Source organism: Leucopleurus acutus (assembly GCF_964270905.1).
Source record: "Leucopleurus acutus genome assembly, chromosome: 1".
Lineage (NCBI taxonomy): Eukaryota > Metazoa > Chordata > Mammalia > Artiodactyla > Delphinidae > Leucopleurus > Leucopleurus acutus.
The window spans coordinates 12773317-12792414 of NC_139142.1; the positions used below are offsets into that span (position 1 = coordinate 12773317).

General features: G+C 39.8%; 1 protein-coding gene across 1 annotated transcript in view; it reads left to right on the top strand.

Annotated features, from left to right (window-relative positions):
* The window catches only part of RPS6KA5 (ribosomal protein S6 kinase A5), a 187288-nt gene that overhangs the window by 75581 nt on the left and 92609 nt on the right, over positions 1 to 19098 (top strand). The window contains exon 3 of the mRNA XM_082841951.1: positions 8449 to 8667. Coding sequence (XP_082698077.1) covers positions 8449 to 8667 — 219 coding nt within the window. The remainder of the gene's footprint in view (positions 1 to 8448; positions 8668 to 19098) is intronic.

Genomic DNA, 19098 nt, shown 5'->3' on the forward strand with positions numbered 1-19098 from the left:
GCTGGTTTGGTGGTGCTGAACTCTCTCAGCTTTTGCTTGTCTGTAAAGGTTTTAATTTCTCCATCAAATCTGAATGAGATCCTTGCTGGGTAGAGTAATCTTGGTTGCAGGTTTTTCTCCTTCAACACTTTCAATATGTCCTGCCACTCCCTTCTGGCTTGCAGAGTTTCTGCTGAAAGATCAGCTGTTAACCTTATGGGGATTCCCTTGTGTGTTATTTGTTGTTTTTCCCTTGCTGCTTTTAATATGTTTTCTTTGTATTTAATTTTTGACAGTTTGATTAATATGTGTCTTGGCGTATTTCTCCTTGGATTTATCCTGTATGGGACTCTCTGTGCTTCCTGGACTTGATTAACTATTTCCTTTCCCATATTAGGGAAGTTTTCAACTATAATCTCTTCAAATATTTTCTCAGTCCCTTTCTTTTTCTCTTCTTCTTCTGGAACCCCTATAATTCGAATGTTGGTGCGTTTAATGTTGTCCCAGAGGTCTCTGAGACTGTCCTCAGTTCTTTTCATTCTTTTTTCTTTATTCTGCTCTGCAGTAGTTATTTCCACTATTTTATCTTCCAGGTCACTTATCCGTTCTTCTGCCTCAGTTATTCTGCTATTGATCCCATCTAGAGTACTTTTAATTTCATTTATTGTGTTGTTCATCGTTGCTTGTTTCATCTTTAGTTCTTCTAGGTCCTTGTTAACTGATTCTTGCAATTTGTCCATTCTATTGTCCATTCTATCTCCAAGATTTCGGATCAACCTTACTATCATTATTCTGAATTCTTTTTCAGGTAGACTGCCTATTTCCTCTTCATTTGTTAGGTCTGGTGGGTTTTTATCTTGCTCCTTCATCTGCTGTGTGTTTTTCTGTCTTCTCATTTTGCTTATCTTACTGTGTTTGGGGTCTCCTTTTTTTTTTTTTTTTGCAGGCTGAAGGTTCGTAGTTCCTGTTGTTTTTTGAGTCTGTCCCCAGTGGCTAAGGTTGGTTCAGTGGGTTGTGTAGGCTTCCTGGTGGAGGGTACTAGTGCCTGTGTTCTGGTGTATGAGGCTGGATCTTGTCTTTCTGGTGGGCAGGTCCACGTCTGGTGGTGTGTTTTGGGGTGTCTGTAGACTTATTATGATTTTGGGCAGCCTCTCTGCTAATGGGTGGGGTTGTGTTCCTGTCTTGCTAGTTGTTTGGCATATATGCTAAAATGCAGCTGGAGGAGGTCATGGAGAGGACATAAAGGCTGGCTGCACGGAGAAGCCGGCCCAAGCAATTCCACGACTCGACCATCGGGCTAGCCGAAGCGCCTTCCTCACATCCTGGTCCTGGTTCCATTTCTGACCCTGCTGACTTGGGGTGAATGAAGTTCTACAGGGAAAGATGGAGGGGAAGGCAGGTGAATTGATTGTCAGTGTTCATGTCACATGTGGAAAGGTAAAAATCTTTCCTCAATTTAAATTATCTATGAGAGAGGGATGTGGCCAGGCACTGTAATCAGTTCTTATGTAGCTGTGGCAGGTTACAAAGCAGTGGCCAGATACAGATGTCACCATGTTAAGATATTTTCCTTTTCTACAGTGGTGGCAGCTAAGTTTCCTGAGCTCACTTTCACCAGGGAGTGTTGTCAGGAATCATATTTAATACCGAAATTAAAGGTGATTACTTCATGAAAGCCCATTGTTCCTTCTCCAAAGGGAAAGAGTGGGTGAGCTATAGAGCTCTGTACTGCAGATTTGCACTGTTAGTTTCTTTTCCTAAAGACCCACCTTCAACTTTAGATCAGAATTGTCAACTGAGAAGAGGGTATTTGGCTATATGCTGCAGAGCTCTTTCTTTGTTTGCTATCTTGTTTATTTTTTTATGCGTTCAGCATTATTTGAGTTTCTACAGTGTGCCAACTCTAGAATTTGCTAATGATACAAAGTGAGTAAAACTGGACATAGTCCCTGGTTTTGTGGAATTTACAGTCCCGTGGAAGCTACACAATGAGGCAATCACACAAGTAAATGAAAACTCATGTTTCTGACAATTTCTATGACAGGGTGTTATGAGAGTATAAAATTAGAGGAACTGTGCTAGTCTGAGAAGTCAGGAAAGGCTGTATGTCTGAAGGAGTGAGAAAATGAGATGGTGAGAGGTGGAGAGAGGTAGGTAGAAGCCAGATAATTTAGGTTATATTAAGGATTCTCCTTATCTTAAGAGTAATGGAAAATCAAGTATTTTGAGCGAGAAGGGTTATATTTTTATCAACAATTTAGATGACAACACAAAAGGTATGTTTACCAGATTGAGGATGAAAACAAGCTGAGAGGCAGAGGTAGTATGGTTGGTGGTCAAGTCACTCTTTAACAAGATTCTGATTTAACAAGTCAGACAGAGAAAGGGAAATATCGTATGATATTGCTTACATGCGGAATCTAAAAAGAAATGATACAGATGAACTTATTTACAAAACAGAAACAGACTCACAGACTTAGAAACGAACTTATGGTTACCAGGGGAAGGGTTGGGGGAAGGGGTAGTTAGGGGGTTTGGGATTAAGATGTACACACTGCTATACTTAAAATGGATAACCAACAAGGACCTACTGTATAGCACAGAGAACTGTGCTCAATATTATGTAACAACCTAAATGGGAAAAGAATTTGAAAAAGAATAGCTACATGTATATGTATAACTGAATGACTTTGCTGTACACCTGAAACTATTGTTAATCAACTCTACCCCAATATCAAAGAAAAAGTTAAAGAAAAAAGATTCCCTTATTCTGGAAGGGTGAGAGAGGGATGAATTCCAGCACCATTGAATATGATCCTTTAGGTAGTGGAGTCTGTCACATACGACATGACTGGTACTTGTGGCTAATCAGAAAAAGTTGGTTAAACTGGAATATCATTTTAAAAGGATATATAAATATGTACTTTGGACATACTACTTTTCACTTAAAATATATAAGTATATATTCACTTTGTGTGTAGGCACAAGACTCTGAGAGTAAGTTCTTAAATAATGGTTTGTTTTGCATAAACCGCACTTGTAATGCATCATCTAAAATTAAGTTTCCAATTCCTTAAAATGGAGTGAGAACCAGACGCATTTGAAGTGATCTGGATACAGAATCCTTTTAGATTTTCACAATTTTTTCCCCTAGCCTTTTATAGTTGTTTTACCCACACCTAATTTTTCAGCAGTTCTTTTTTCTTAAGCGTCTTGCCTTTATGTAGTTCTTTCAAAGCTTTTAACCTCATTTTTCTCTTTTCTTTCACATTTACATTTCAGTGGCTTATGTAATATATAGTTAAATTATATAAGAATAACGTATACAACAGGCACACACAAGTAAGGCAACGAGTATCAGTGACTGGTGTGAAGCACACAGCCGAACGGCGTGGGGACAGCAGTCAGTGCACGTGTGAACTGGTTATAGGCATCAGGGTGCAGTGCAGTGTTTTACAACCGGAAGGGGAGTACCTGTTAGTGTTGGGAGTGGTCTAAGTGGAAGTCGCAAGAAAGTTTCTGCCATACTTTTTTTAAAGCAGTAGTTTGAGTACAGTAATTTACGCTACAAGGTTGGATTGAACACAAAGTGTGGCACGGCTGGTTAAGCAGAGTGTACCATGTATAGAGTTGTAAGCAGCATTAATACAAGTTTGAGTGACAGAAAACAGTGCTTGCAGTGGTGGAGCATTTGGACCCCAATGGGAGCAGCGTGTCCCGGATAAGCACTCTACCGAAGGAATTAATCCAGAGGCCTTCTAGTTCTTAACCCTTTTCTCCAGAATAATGCATGTAAACATAGACAGATTTTCCTTGCTTTTAATTATATGGCATTGTAAATCGATTGCTTTTATAGACAGACTGTAAGAATACTTTTTTAACAAATTGATCTCATCATTTTCATGCCAAGATAAAGGCTACTTCCTAAAATTTTTTTAATGAATTCAGACTTTACAAATAAAGTGAAAAAAATCAGTTTAATTATGCTCAAAATAAGTTTAAGCAAGAAGGCTGCTTTTTGTTTAGCTTGGAAAAGTAGTTGATATCGTGCAGTGGCTTATGATGTGGCAGCATGAATGTCATCTTGTTTTAAAACCGTCAGTCCGTTTTAATTTTTCTGTTATGACAACACATGCTTAAAAACCTGATTCATAATGATCATTGTGGCCAGTGGAATAAGAGTCACACCTGTGGAAAAGCAAACTGAGACCTAGTCCAAGGGAACTAGGCATTTCCCCTTGACACTGCGTTTAGTTCATTTTACATGATTTCCTTTATCATCAAACCATTGAGACCATTGGCAACATTGTGCTGTGTCAGGTAGACTAGGATTCTAAATCCACATTTCAGTTTAAACAGAAATGACCTTTGTAAGGTATCTGTAGTTTGCCCCCCAACCTATGGAATTCTTCTTCCAGCTTTGGAGAAGTTTACATGGTTGTCTGGATCCAGTCCTCTCTTTGAAACGGCTGCTATAACCTGCAGCTGTAAGAGCACACAGGCTATCGGTAACATCCAGAACAGTGTCTGTTGGGCCCTGAATTGAAAGATTTACCTCATTCATATGGTCGTAGGTGTCTGTCAAGTTAAGTCAGGAATTAATCCTTCTTGTCATTTATTTTTAGAGTTTACTTTCCCTCAATGTGTTAAGTAGAACTTCTACCTCAAGTCCCATCAAGCGCTGCTAGCCTTGTCCTCTGGGAAACCAGTGAACTCCACGCCCTCTTCTGCTCACATTTCTTGACAGAGTATCTTGGAAAGGCCCTGGCTCTGGAGAAATTGATAAGATCAGAGCAGTACACACAGCTTCTGTGAAGATTGCTGGGAGTGCGTCTGAAGTCATTGCGTGTTGATGCTGAAATTAGAGTTATGCTGAAGCCTGAAGCTTACTTAGTCTCTTTACCTAAGCAGCAAATCCCAGCTGTGTTGCTAAACATCCATTTTAGGGGCTCCATCTGATCAGGAAGTACTACTGTTTACCTTTTTCGGCCAAAAGAGTTTCCACCATTGGTAGCTTTTGCAGTTTCCAAAAGATGCTTTCAAAATAGGAATTCTTTAACAACATCAGCACACAGTGAACGAAAGCCAGGAGTTGGCTTCACAACAAGGTAGTCATTCATCTCATTACAGACTAAAAGGAAATAATATTGCCACCAAGTTCAGTTGCAGTGGCCCCTCTTAAAATATTGGAAAACATGTAGGCGGTTCTGGACTGGATGGCACTCCTCAACAGAAGGACTCCTTCACTTTCTCCCTCTGTACTAATCTGCAAACCAGCTCAATCAGAGAAGGTGGCTTCTTCAGGGTCTCTCCAGCAGTGAATGTGTTTTCTTCCCCTTTTGCAATGTGATAAGCAGCCTTATGGGTGCTTCAAAAAACGCTGTTTGGAGGCAAACTCTGTTTCATTAAGCAGCCTATTTGTAAGTAAGATCCTGTTTATCTGAAATATCTGGTGCTTGGAACATTGTGAGGCACTCCTTGAAGTTTATTGTCGTAAGCATCTATTGGCATGTACCATGTGATAGAAGTACCATAGCTTTACGTAATCATGGAAATTATAAAAGTAAAATCAAAAGATTTGTGAGCTTCATCATACTTTTTCCCCCGACATTTTACTGATAGATAAAAATAATGGTAAAGGCAGGATATGTAGTCTTTAGCTCATATTATTGGAAAACTTCTGGATATCATCATGTGGCAGGAGGATGACTGTTTATTATTTGACTGTACAGTGTATAACGTGGCATTAAGGATGATTTTATATTATTTGCCCACATACATTAGCGTCCTTTGCTACCTTACGTTTATTTGGAGTGATATATGACGTTTTTAAGGTAATAGGAAAGAAATCAAAGAAAAAGTATTTACAAACTCACGGAACACATATAGGGCACCTCCTAGTGGTACAAAGTCTTAGTCATTTACTTTTAGATTGGTTTAGGGAATAATAACATTTTGCTTGGATGAGATGGCATAATAGTATTTTTAAATATTTTACAAATTATCTTAGAAAAGAAGAGTAATATTATTTTTTGTAAGTCCAGAAGGTATAGAAGGGATAACGGATGAATATTGTAGGAAGGCCTGTTCCCACTCAAGGTAAGGCATATTTTTTGAATATTTAGATCACCCCATCAATAAAATGGGCGACTTTATGAAACCTCCTCTACTTGGAAGTAGTAGTACTGTGTCTTTTCCACCATTAGAACACCTAACCTGTATTGTGACCTTTTTAATGTCTGGTTCCTAATTTCTTTGCCTGTGAGGTCATTCACTTTAGGAAGGCAGCTAGCTGGAGTACTACTCAGAGTGTGGGCTCAGGAGTCAGGCCACATGGGCAAGTATGGCCTTGGGCAAGGGACCCAGTTCCTTTACGCTCCAGTTTCTTCATCTGTAAAGTGGAGGTCATCCTCACCTCCTCGTAGGGATGTGAGAAGAATCAAATGAAGTAATCTAACTTTAACATGCCTGACAGGTACTCAGCTGTTAGATGCTAACACCCTGCGGTCCATCTGCCACATTGGTCAGCACCTGGACTGAAAGACACACGTGAGCACTGGGAAGAAGCTCATAGCCATCTTTCCATGACGTTGTAGAAAGATTTTCTTTGTTGGAGAAGATAGATGGATAACATAATTTCTAAGGACCACAGCACTCTGGAGATAGGAATCTCAGAACAGGAATCTAGAGCAGGTGCCGTGTGTGTAGGGAACACAAAAGCCCCGTACTTACAGAGGACTTGACTTTCTTCTGGGTTTATATAGTGCCTTACTCCATGGAAGGTATAGGACTCTGCTTTAGAATATTCTCTAGCTTCATTTCACTGCTTTTGAATAGATTAACTTTTTTCATTTGTATACTTTAGGTTAATTTGTTAGGTTCTAAAAGCTGTCATTTTCTTTTTTGGTTCACTTCTGCCTTACTAAACTCTCAGTCTATAATTGTTTTATTTACAACGAGATAAGACACAAACCTTTTATGAACTTTTTAGTGTATCCCAGAATGTGTTCAGCATGTTTACGGTGTTGGTTTTATTAAAATCCAGAACCTCCGATTTCTAGTACCGAAGAAGAATCTCTCTTATTTAAAGAAAAAATTCATTTGTGGTTAAGCGTGTGGTCCCTGGAATCACACTGCTTTCATCTGAATCAGCTCTGTCACTTTTTACCCAAGTCTTCTGGCTGCTTCCTTAAGTATTCTGAATCTGCTTCCTCATCTGCAGAATGGAATTACTGAAAGTACCAACTTCACTGGCTGTTCTGAGGAGTGAGTGAATCACTGTGTGGAGTATATTTAGCACGGAGACTGCATCGCCAAGTCCTTGAGGAATGTTGTTTCTCTCCCTCCTCAGGAGCACCACTGCCGTTCTTTGTCTGTTGTACATCTTGGGTCGGCACTCATTTACTTCCTGAAGTACTAAACCAAATAACAGCCAAGATACAAGAGCCCTTCCCTTAAAGCTCTCTTGGTCTAGTGGCTGGATTAGAATAGGATTTTGTGCTAAATACTGTCGAGGTGTGGGCAGGGTCTACGGAAGCACCAGACTGGGTCAGAACTCAGACCAACTCCAGAATGGTCTGATGAATGCACTTAACTTCAAAAGTGGGACTGGGCTCAACCATCCCAGGAGGTGTTTGCATTTTGAGAAGAGAAGAGCCTTTATACCTCGTAGGGATGAATTGGGGGCCTACCCCTTCCCTCTCAGGGTTTTTGCCTGCCTTCCCCTTCCTCCTTCGTCCCACCTCTTCGTGCCCTCTTCCCACTTCCCTTAGGGAAATAAACGCGGATACCTGCTCTGGGCACAGTATCCATGTGGCCCCAATGCCTCACCTAGGGTAGTGGCACTCCACACAGGATTTGAACACAAAAAGGGAGCCCTCACTTAGGGAGAATGTGGCGAGGTTGACCCACTAACCTGTGAATTACTGCCCAGAGATGTAAAGGGGCTTCTGTTGGTACTGCTTGCAATTTAGGGTCTTTTAATGTCTTTCACATCTGAAGATCTCTTTTGTTTATATAATGTCAGCTTATGTTGCTTTAGACTTTTTTAATAAGTATAGAGGAGTAGTTGAGGTACTTAATTTATATGTGTGTATGAGATTTTTTGCTTTTTGAGATTCTTAAGAACTATTTTCATTTGTTTACAACAGCAGCAAAACCTGGTGGTTAATTGACCATAATAAGAGCTAGTTTCCTACAGCTAAAAATACTGAGGAGAGAATAACAGTAAAAGAGTGAAAGCATAACTTTGTCATCAGTGATTGGATATGTAAATATTGAGGCCTAGACCTAGAAATATGTCTGACATAAAATTGAAGAAATATATCAAAGAACTATTGGAAACAGCACTAAGGATACGTTTTCATTCAAAGAGTGTTCCTTTGTGCATTGTAACTTTCAACTTGCACTAAATTACCACTCTGCCTGTGTAGCCTTTTAACTCTTTTTCTCTTTTCTTTTCATTTTCAGCTTATGGAAAAGTGTTTCTAGTTCGTAAAATAAGTGGTCATGATGCTGGAAAGCTGTATGCCATGAAAGTTTTGAAAAAGGCAACAATAGTTCAAAAGGCCAAAACCACGGAGCACACAAGGACAGAACGTCAGGTCCTAGAGCACATCAGGCAGTCGCCGTTTTTGGTGACATTGCACTACGCTTTCCAGACAGAAACCAAACTTCATCTCATTTTAGGTAAGTGTCAGTTGTCATCAGACTTTTGACATTTTACGAAAACTTGGGTCTTGTGCCGTAATGCGCTCAAAAGGAAGCATACTTCAGACTTAGAAGAAACGAAATCTTTTGACTTTCATTCCTCTGTCAGTGGTGGCAATTCCTTGAACATCACGAATTGCTCTGGATTTGGGACCTCCCGTCCTGAAGGAATTTGTGCACTTCTCTTCCACACTCCTTTATTAATCTTAAAACACTTGAGTCATTTGGGTGGCTGCTTCCCTGGGTGGTGTCTTACATTCAGATGTGCTGAGCTGAGTGGGAAAGTGGGCCACAATTCTTAGGAACGTACAAGTTTGGGCCAACAGGGGATATTTATGGAAATCAGTAATTAGGAAAAAGAAAAAAGAAAAGATTTCTATTCTTAGAGATGCTTTGTTTTTCTGGTGACAAACCTGCTTTTCATGGAGATACCCACTAATCAGTCAACCCTTTGCTCACTCCCGTTTCTCTCCACAGACACGTTCTGAATCCTTTCCTTTCCCAGAGTTGGACCATTGTATATGGACTTTGGAAATGTCCTCTGTGCATATTGCCAGATTTCTCTGCAGAAAAGTTGTACCATTTTCTATTCCTGCATGGCAGTACTTAGAGTATTATACTCTTCCATCATAGACTATTTCTTCTGTTATAGTTTTAGTCCCGTTCTTTTGAGAATTTGCACTTATGTATTATAATCCCCTGTTATTGATCTCTTCTGTGGATTAGATGAGGTAGAATTTCACACAGTGCTCTGTAAGCATTAGCTATTTCTTGAGTGCCTTCAGTGTGCCAGCACCACACTAGGTGTTACCCACAGTATCACTGACCCCTACAACACTGCCAGAGTCCTCTCATTAGAGATGTTGAAGGTTCTGGAAGCTGCATTTCCTGCAGTCACGTATCTTGTATAAGCTTGAGAATAAAGATTGGAACTCAGATCTGACTCATTTCAAAGTCTGCCCAACAGTGCTCCTGTTTTCTTTGATTACTAGTGGTATTTGGCAACTTTATCGAATGCTCTCATTTTGAAAATTATACTTTTATTAGTGATGCCTAAAATTGCATTCACTTTTTGAGTCATGAAGTTACACTTCAGGCCTGTCTTGCAGTGCTTACCATCAACTAACCGTCCCAAATCTTTCATACACATAGGCCACAGTCTCTCCACTAATGTCTCCACTAATGTTATCATCTGCCTGTTGTTTCAGGCCTTCATTCTGCCCCCGTGTGTAACTGCTCAGCTGTTATTTACTGATTTTTAAATATAATTCCTTCTGTATTTTTACCCAGTAGGTTGTAGGGGACATAAGATCGTAGTAGCCAGAAGTAGTAAGAACCCAAACTCCTGGCCTCTGCATCACCACACCACAGCTTCTCTCTCTTCTCTCTTTTTTTCTGTTTTCTGTTTTCTGACCATAACTGGACTCAATCTTCTAAAAATTGTTTATTGTAATAGTATAGTTTATAAATAATATTGGGTTGGCCAAAAGGTTCAGTGAATATGTTGTTCATTAAAGTTCTTGGTGAAAATAAAAAATGTGTCTTTCATTTTTACTTAAAAACTGAAGGAACCTTTTGGCCAGCCTGATATTTTTAACTTAAAAGTAGATGAGTGAAATATGTTGGATCTGATTAAAAAACAAATAGTCCTTGATAATGTTGCTTTTTTTGTTGTTGGCTCTTCATTACTTTTGCTCTTTGTCAGTGACCCACAAATAAATAAATACAAACCAAGATAAGAAAACCCATCTCTGGTGCCAGCTCACGAGTGGAATGTAGACAGTGAACTCGTTCCATTGTGTGGCAGTGCATTTAGAAAGCATGCCCTCTGCCTCCTCTCCATGTGGATATGTTTACTGTCATTCTCTTTGTGCATGTCTGTAGTTGTTATTTGACTTTTTGGTGGGGGGGCCATACCGCGTGGCATGTGGAATCTTAGTTCCCCGACCAGGGATTGAACCTGTGCTCCCTGCGGTGGAAGCGTGGAGTCTTAACCACCACTGGACCGCCAGGGAAGTCCCTATTTGACTTTAAAGACAAAACTTTTGAGAAATCTTCAACAGGACATTACTATAAACTGTTTTTATTGTTCCATTATTTGTTTGCAGTGCTTAGAACTCACGCCAGGTCAGTTCTCCAAGTACTGTCTCAGTCTGCTAGGGCCACCATAACAAAATATCACAGACTGGGTGGCTTAAACAACAGAAATTTCTTTTTTCTCAGTTCTGGCACCTGGAAGTCTAAACTCAAGTGCCAGCAGGGTTGGTTTCCTCTGAGGGCCATAAGGAAAAGGTCTGTCCCAGGGCTCTCTCCTCTGCTTGCAGAGGGCCCCCCACTTGCTGCCTTTTCACATGGTCCTCCCTCTGTACATTCACACCCCTGGTGTCCCTTTTTGTGTTCAAATTTTCTCTTCTTGTAAGGACAGGAATCAGATTGGATTAGAGCCTACCCTAATGGCCTCATTTTAATAACTTAATTATCTCTTCAAAGGCCTTGATTCCAAATACAGTCACATTCTGAGGTGTTGGGGGTTAAGATTTCAATATATGAATTTGGGGGAGACAGTTTCAGCCCATAACTGTCTTTAAAGGCTTATTGATTAACTTAATCTAGTTTTGGGGTACTGTTAGAGGTTAACAGCAAGAATTGACAAGTCAAGCTTTTCAGGGATCTAGCTGACCTTCTGCTCTGATGAATAAGTAAATACAATAGACCTTTTTAAAAACATATTTTTAACAACTGCCTTATTACTACAAAAGCATATATATGCATATAGAAGCTATAGGAAAACAAAAATAAGAAGAGAAAACATATATTTTCACTACCCAGAGTTTACCTCATTATACATATATTTCTCTGTTATTACCTAGTATATCCTTCTAGATCTTTTTGTCTGTTTGTCTGCATGCATGTATGTTTCATCAAAGTGAAATTGTCCTGTACATAGGATTTGTAACCAGCTTTTTTTTCTTAAATTTTATTTCATTTATTTTTTTATACAGCAGGTCCTTATTAGTCATCAATTTTATACACATCAGTGTATACATGTCAATCCCAATCGCCCAATTCATCACACCACCACCCGCACCCCCCGCCACTTTCCCCCCTTGGTGTCCATACGTTTGTTCTCTACATCTGTGTCTCTATTTTTGCCCTGCAAACCGGTTCATCTGTGCCATTTTTCTAGGTTCCACATATATGTGTTAATATACGATATTTGTTTTTCTATTTCTGACTTACTTCACTCTGTATGACAGTCTCTAGATTCATCCACGTCTCTACAAATGACCCAATATCATTCCTTTTTATGGCTGAATAATATTCCATTGTATATATGTACCACATCTTCTTTATCCATTTGTCTGTTGATGCACATTTAGGTTGCTTCCGTGACCTGGCTATTGTAAATAGCGCAGCAATGAACATTGGGGTGCATGTGTCTTTCTGAATTATGATTTTCTCTGGGTATATGCCCAGTAGTGGGATTGCTGGGTAGTATGGTAATTCTATTTTTTAGTTTTTTAAGGAACCCTCATACTTTTCTCCGTAGTGGCCGTTATCAATTTACATTCCCACCAACAGTGCAAGAGTGTTCCCTTTTCTCCACACCCTCTTCAGCATTTGTTGTTTCTAGATTTTCTGATGATGCCCATTCTAACTGGTGTGAGGTAATACCTCATTGTAGTTTTGATTTGCATTTCTCTAATAATTAGTGATGTTGAGCAGCTTTTCATGTGCTTCTTGGCCATCTGTATGTCCTCTTTGGAGACATGGCTATTTAGGTCTTCTGCCCATTTTTTGATTGGGTTGTTTGTTTTTTTAATATTGAGCTGCATGAGCTGTTTATATATTTTGGAGATTAATCCTTTGTCCGTTGATTCATTTGCAAATATTTTTGCCATTCTGAGAGTTGTCTTTTCGTCTTATTTGTAGTTTCCTTTGCTTTGCAAAAGCTTTTAAGTTTCATTAGATCCCATTTGTTTATTTTTATTTCCATTACTCTAGGAGGTGGATCAAAAAAGATCTTGCTGTGATTGATGTCAAAGAGTGTTCTTCCTATGTTTTCCTCTAAGAGTTTTATAGTGTCTGGTCTTACATTTAGGTCTCTAATCCATTTTGAGTTTATTTTTATGTATGGTATTAGGGAGTGTTCTAATTTCATTGTCTTACATGTAGCTGTCCAGTTTTCCCAGCACCACTTATTGAAGAGACTGTCTTTTCTCCATTGTATATCCTTGCCTCCTTTGTCATAGATTAGTTGACCATAGGTGTGTGGGTTTATCTCTGGGCTTTCTATCCTGTTCCATTGATCTATATTTCTGTTTTTGTGCCAGTACCATGTTGTCTTGATTACTGTAGCTTTGTAGTGTGGTCTGAAGTCAGGGAGTCTGATTCTTCCGGCTCCGTTGTTTTCCCTCAAGACAGCTTTGGCTATTCGGGGTCTTTTGTGTCTCCATACAAATTTTAAGATTTTTTGTTCTAGTTCTGTAAAAAGTGCCATTGGTAATTTGATAGGGATTGCATTTAATCTGTAGATTGCTTTGGGTAGTATAGTCATTTTCACAGTATTGATTCTTCCAATCCAAGAACATGGTATATCTCTCCATCTGTTTGTATCGTCTTTAATTTCTTTCAACAGTGTCTTATGGTTTTCTGCCTACAGGTCTTTTGTCTCTCTAGGTAGGTTTATTCCTAGGTATTTTATTCTTTTTGTTGCAATGGTAAGTGGAAGTGTTTCCTTAATTTCTCTTTCAGATTTTTCATCATTAGTGTATAGGAATGCAAGATATTTCTGTGCATTAATTTTGTATCCTGCAACTTTACCAAATTCATTGATTAGCTCTAGTAGTTTTCTGGTGGCATCTTTAGGATTCTCTATGTATAGTATCATGTCATCTGCAAACAGTGACAGTTTTACTTCTTCTTTTCCAATTTGTATTCCTTTCATTTCTTTTTCTTCTTTGATTGCCGTGGCTAGGACTTCCAAAACTATGTTGAATAATAGTGGCAAGAGTGAACATCCTTGTCTTTTTCCCGATCTTAGAGGAAATACTTTCAGTTTTTCACCATTGAGAATGATGTTTGCTGTGCGTTTGTCATATATGGCCTTTATTATGTTGAGGTAGGTTCCCTCTATGCCCACTTTCTGGCGAGTTTTTATCATAAATGGGTGTTGAATTTTGTCAAAAGCTTTTTCTGCATCTAAAACCAGATGATCATATGGTTTTTATTTTTCAGTTTGTTAATATGGTGTATCACATTGATTGATTTGCGTATATTGAAGATTCCTTGCATCCCTGGGATAAATCCCACTTGATCATAGTGTATCATCCTTTTAATGTGTTGTTGGCTTCTGTTTGCTAGTATTTTGTTGAGGATTTTTGCATCTATATTCATCAATGATATTGGTCTGTAATTTTCTTTTTTTGTAGTATCTTTGTCTGGTTTTGGTATCAGGGTCATGGTGACCTCATAGAATGAGTATGGGAATGTTCCTACCTCTGCAATTTTTTGGAAGAGTTTGAAAAGGATGGGTGTTAGCTCTTCTCTGAATGTTTGATAGAATTCACCTGTGAAGCCATCTGGTCCTGGACTTTTGTTTGTTGGAAGATTTTTAATCACAGTTTCAATTTCATTACTTGTGATTGGTCTGTTCATATTTTCTATTTCTTCCTGGTTCAGTATTGGAAGGTTATACTTTTCTAAGAATTTGTCCGTTTCTTCCAGGTTGTCCATTTTATTGGCATAGAGTTGCTTGTAGTAGTCTTTTAGGATGCTTTGTATTTCGGCAGTGTCTGTTGTAACTTCTCCTTTTTCATTTCTAATTTTATTGATTTGAGTCTTCTCCCTCTTTTTCTTGATGAATCTGGCTAATGGTTTATCAGTTTTGTTTATCTTCTCAAAGAACCAGCTTTTAGGTTTATTGATCTTTGCTATTGTTTTCTTTGTTTCTATTTCATTTATTTCTGCTCTGACCTTTATGATTTCTCTCCTTCTGCTAACTTTGGGTTTTATTTGCTCTTCTTTCTCTAGTTCCTTTAGGTGTAAGGTTAGAGCGTTTATTTGAGATGTTTCTTGTTTCTTGAGGTAGGCTTGTATAGCTGTAAACTTCCCTCTTAGAACTGCTTTTACTGCATCCCATAGGTTTTGGATCATCGTGTTTTCATTTTCATTTGTCTCTAGGTATTTTTTGGTTTCTTCTTTGATTTCTTCAGTGATCTCTTGGTTATTTAGTAACGTATTGTTTAGCCTCCATGTGTTTGTGTTTTTTATGTTTTTTTCCCTGTAACTGATTTCTAATCTCATAGCATTGTGGTCAGAAAAGATGCTTGATATGATTTCAATTTTCTTAAATTTACTGAGGCTTGATTTGTGACCCAAGATGTGACCTATCCTGGAGAATGTTCCGTGCGCACTTGAGAAGAAAGTGTAATCTGCTGTTTTTGGATGGAATGTCCTATAAATATTGATTAAATCTATCTGGTCTATTGTGTCATTTAAAGCTTGTGTTTCCTTGTTAATATTCTGTCTGGATGATCTGTCCATCGGTGTAAGTGAGGTGTTAAGGTCCCCCACTATTATTGTGTTACTGTCGCTTTCCTCTTTTATAGCTGTTGGCAGTTGCCTTATGTATTGAGGTGCTCCTATGCTGGGTGCATATATATTTATAATTGTCATATCTTCTTCTTGGATTGATCCCTTGATCATTATGTAGTGTCCTTCCTTGTCTCTTGTAACGTTCTTTATTTTAAAGTCTATTTTATCTGATATGAGTATTACTACTCCAGCTTTCTTTTGATTTCCATTTTCATGGAATATCTTTTTCCATCCCCTCACTTTCAGTCTGAATGTGTTCCTAGGTCTGAAGTGGGTGTCTTGTAGACAGCATACATATGGGTCTTGTTTTTGTATCCATTCAGCAAGCCTGTGTCTTTTGGTTGGAGCATTTAATCCATTCACGTTTAAGGTAATTATCGATATGCATGCTCCTATTACCATTTTCTTAATTGTTTTTGGTTTGTTTTTGTAGGTCCTTTTCTTCTCTTGTGTTTCCCACTTAGAGAAGTTCCTTTAGCACTTGTAGAGCTGGTTTGGTGGTACTGAGTTCTCTTAGCTTTTGCTTGTCTGTAAAGGTTTTGATTTCTCCATCGAATCTGAATGAGATCCTTGCCAGGTAGAGTAATCTTGGTTGTAGATTCTTCCCTTTCATCACTTTAAGTATATCATGCCACTCCCTTCTGGCTTGTAGAGTTTCTGCTGAGAAATCAGCTGTTAACCTTATGGGAGTTCCCTTGTATGTTATTTCTCATTTTTCCTTTGCTGCTTTCAATAATTTTTCTTTGTCTTTAATTTTTGCCAATTTGACTACTGTGTGTCTCGGCGTGTTTCTCCTTGGGTTTATCCTGTATGGGACTCTCTGCGCTTCCTGGATGTGGGTGGCTGTTTCCTTCCCATGTTAGGGAATTTTTCGACTATAATCTCTTCAAATATTTTCTTGGGTCCTTTCTCTCTCTCTTCTCCTTCTGGGACCCCTATAATGTGAATGTTGTTGCGTTTAATGTTGTCCCAGAGGTCTCTTAGGCTGTCTTCATTTCTTTTCATTCTTTTTTCTTTATTCTGTTCCGCAGCAGTGAATTCCACTATTCTATCTTGCAGGTCACTTATCCGTTCTTCTGCTTCAGTTATTCTGCTATTCATTCCTTCTAATGTATTTTTCATTTCAGTTATTGTGTTGTTCTCTGTTTGCTTGTTCTTTAATTCTTCTAGATCTTTGTTAAACATTTCTTTCATCTTCTGAATCTTTGCCTCCATTCTTTTTCCGAGGTCCTGGATCATCTTCTCTATCATTATTCTGAATTCTTTTTCTGGAAGGTTGCCTATCTCCACTTCATCTAGTTATTTTTCTGGGATTTTATCTTGTTCCTTCAAGTGGTACATGGCCCTCAGCCTTTTCATCTTGTCTGTGTTTCTATGAATGTGGTTTTTGTTCCACAGGCTGCAGGATTGTAGTTCTTCTTGCTTCTCTGTAAACAGCTTTTTTTTTTGTTTTCTTTCCGTCAATGATGTCCACCTTTCCTGGTTAATAAATTTTCATTTCATTTAATATTCAGTGATACACATTTACTGCTGCATAATGAACCACTCTAAAATTTCGTTGCTTAAACAATGATTTATTTTCTCATGATTCTCTGGGTTGGCTGGGCAGATCTCTCATGGTTTTATGGGTTGGCTGGCTTGCTCATGTGGCTGTAAGCTGGAGAGCTGGCTGGGCTTGAGGGCTAATGTGGTTTCATTCTTGTGTCTGAAAGTTGGTGCTGCTGTTGGTTGGGGCACCTCTTTTCTTCTTCACGTGGCCTCTCATCCTCCCAGTGCAGTAGTAGATCAGCTTCTTCACATCATGGCAGTCTCAGGGCAGCTCATGAAGACAGCCAGGAAGGCAAACATAGAGGCCGCCAGGCCTTATGAGGCCAGGCTCTGGAACTTACATAGCTTCACTTCTTTCTTTCTTTTTTTTTTTTTTGAGGCATGCATATGACAAATTTTTTATTTCAAAGTCTCAAATTTTGACCAGCATAGCACCACTGACACAGGTGCCCTGATAGAACTTTATGATTTGGTCACCGGAAATGATTATGCCAAGGTATAATTGAGGCTAACCGATCAAAATCCAGGTACGCAATACCAGTTAAAATTCAGGTAGAAACTACCAATTGTAGGAACCCTGGGACTGGTTTTCCAGGGAACCACTGAATTATTTTTTAAGTCCACAGCATGTATGAGGACACTGGCCCACAGGCTTGCTTCTCACATGTAGAAACTGATTGACTAAGAGGTAGATGAGAGATTCCAGATTCCACTTAGCAGTGGAGAGGCAGGACTCCAGCTGCTGTGTCAGGGGCCCTAAAGCAAGTCCACCTGAACTGGAGCTCAGGTAAGGGGGCAACTTCCTGGAACCTCCTCCTCAAGGTGGAAGGGGAGGAGGGCTGCCACTGCTCTCCTGGTACCACCGGTTCCTCTTCACCAGCCAGGCAGGGCCTCTCTCGTTCTCCACACTTACCCACCTGCCTCCCAGGGTTAATCTCACAAGTCACTTGTCCCCACAGAGGGGTGGATGTGAAGCCTCCTCACATCAAGTCAGAACATGACTGCTGGGCTTCCCTGGTGGCGCAGTGGTTGAGAGTCCGCCGATGCAGGGGACACAGGTCGTGCCTCGGTCCGGGAAGATCCCACATGCCACGGAGCGGCTGGGCCCATGAGCCATGGCCGCTGAGCCTGCGTGTCCGGAGCCTGTGCTCCACAATGGGAGAGGCTGCAACAGTGAGAGGCCCGCATACCACAAAAAATAAAAACAAAAAAATAACATGACTGCTAAAAATTTGCCACACACAGCTGAACTTCACAGTTGAGCCCAAAGCCTCCAACCATCTCCCCCACATCTGCTGAAAGGAGAGGAATCGGAGGTTTCCCTTTTGGTTTTCCTCCCTGGAAATCAGTTCATAGGAGATGCTAAGCAATGAACATTATGAGTTTATCCACAGACAGATGTGTAACTGCACACACTAGATTAAGAGGAGAAAACACACACTGATTACCTTTCTAAACACAAGAACTGAAGGATTTGTCTCAATTATGCACAATGGCTTGTGTCTCTAAAAAAGCCGTATGAAAACTGAACTCATATTCATGCATGAATTAAACCGACTTCATGAGCTCTATAGAGACACATTAACCTGTGCTGTTCCCCTGCAAGCTCGCGAGCCAGGGCTCAGCCTAACAGGTCCTGCCAAAAGCCCCTATGAGCCTTACTTCTAACACGAGACCAACCCAGATTTAGTGAGTAGGGAAATAGACTTCACTTCTTTTCACTTTTTTTTTTAAGATTTTTTTTTAATGAATTTTTTTATTTTTGGCTGCGTTGGGTCTTTGTTGCTGCACACGGGCTTTCTCTAGTTGCAGTGAGCAGGGGCCCCTCTTCATTGCAGTGCACAGGCTTCTTATTGCGGTGGCTTCTCTTGTTGTGGAGCATGGGCTCTAGGCACGCAGGCTTCAGTAGTTGTGGCGCACAGCCTCAGTAGCTGTGGCATGCAGGCTTCAGTAGTTATGGCGCATGGGCTCTAGGTGTGTGGGCTTCAGTAGTTGTGGCACACAGACTCAGTAGTCGTGCCTTGTGGCCTCTAGAGCGCAGGCTCAGTAGTTGTGGTGCATGGGCTTAGTTGCTCCGCGGCATGTGGGATCTTCCCAGACCAGGGCTCGAACCTGTGTCCCCTGCATTGGAAGGCGAATTCTTAACCACTGCGCCACCAGGGGAGCCCCTAAGATTTTCTTAATTGAAATATAATGGACATACAACATTATATTAGTTTCAGGTAAACAACGTAATGAATTGATACCTGTATATATTGCAGAATG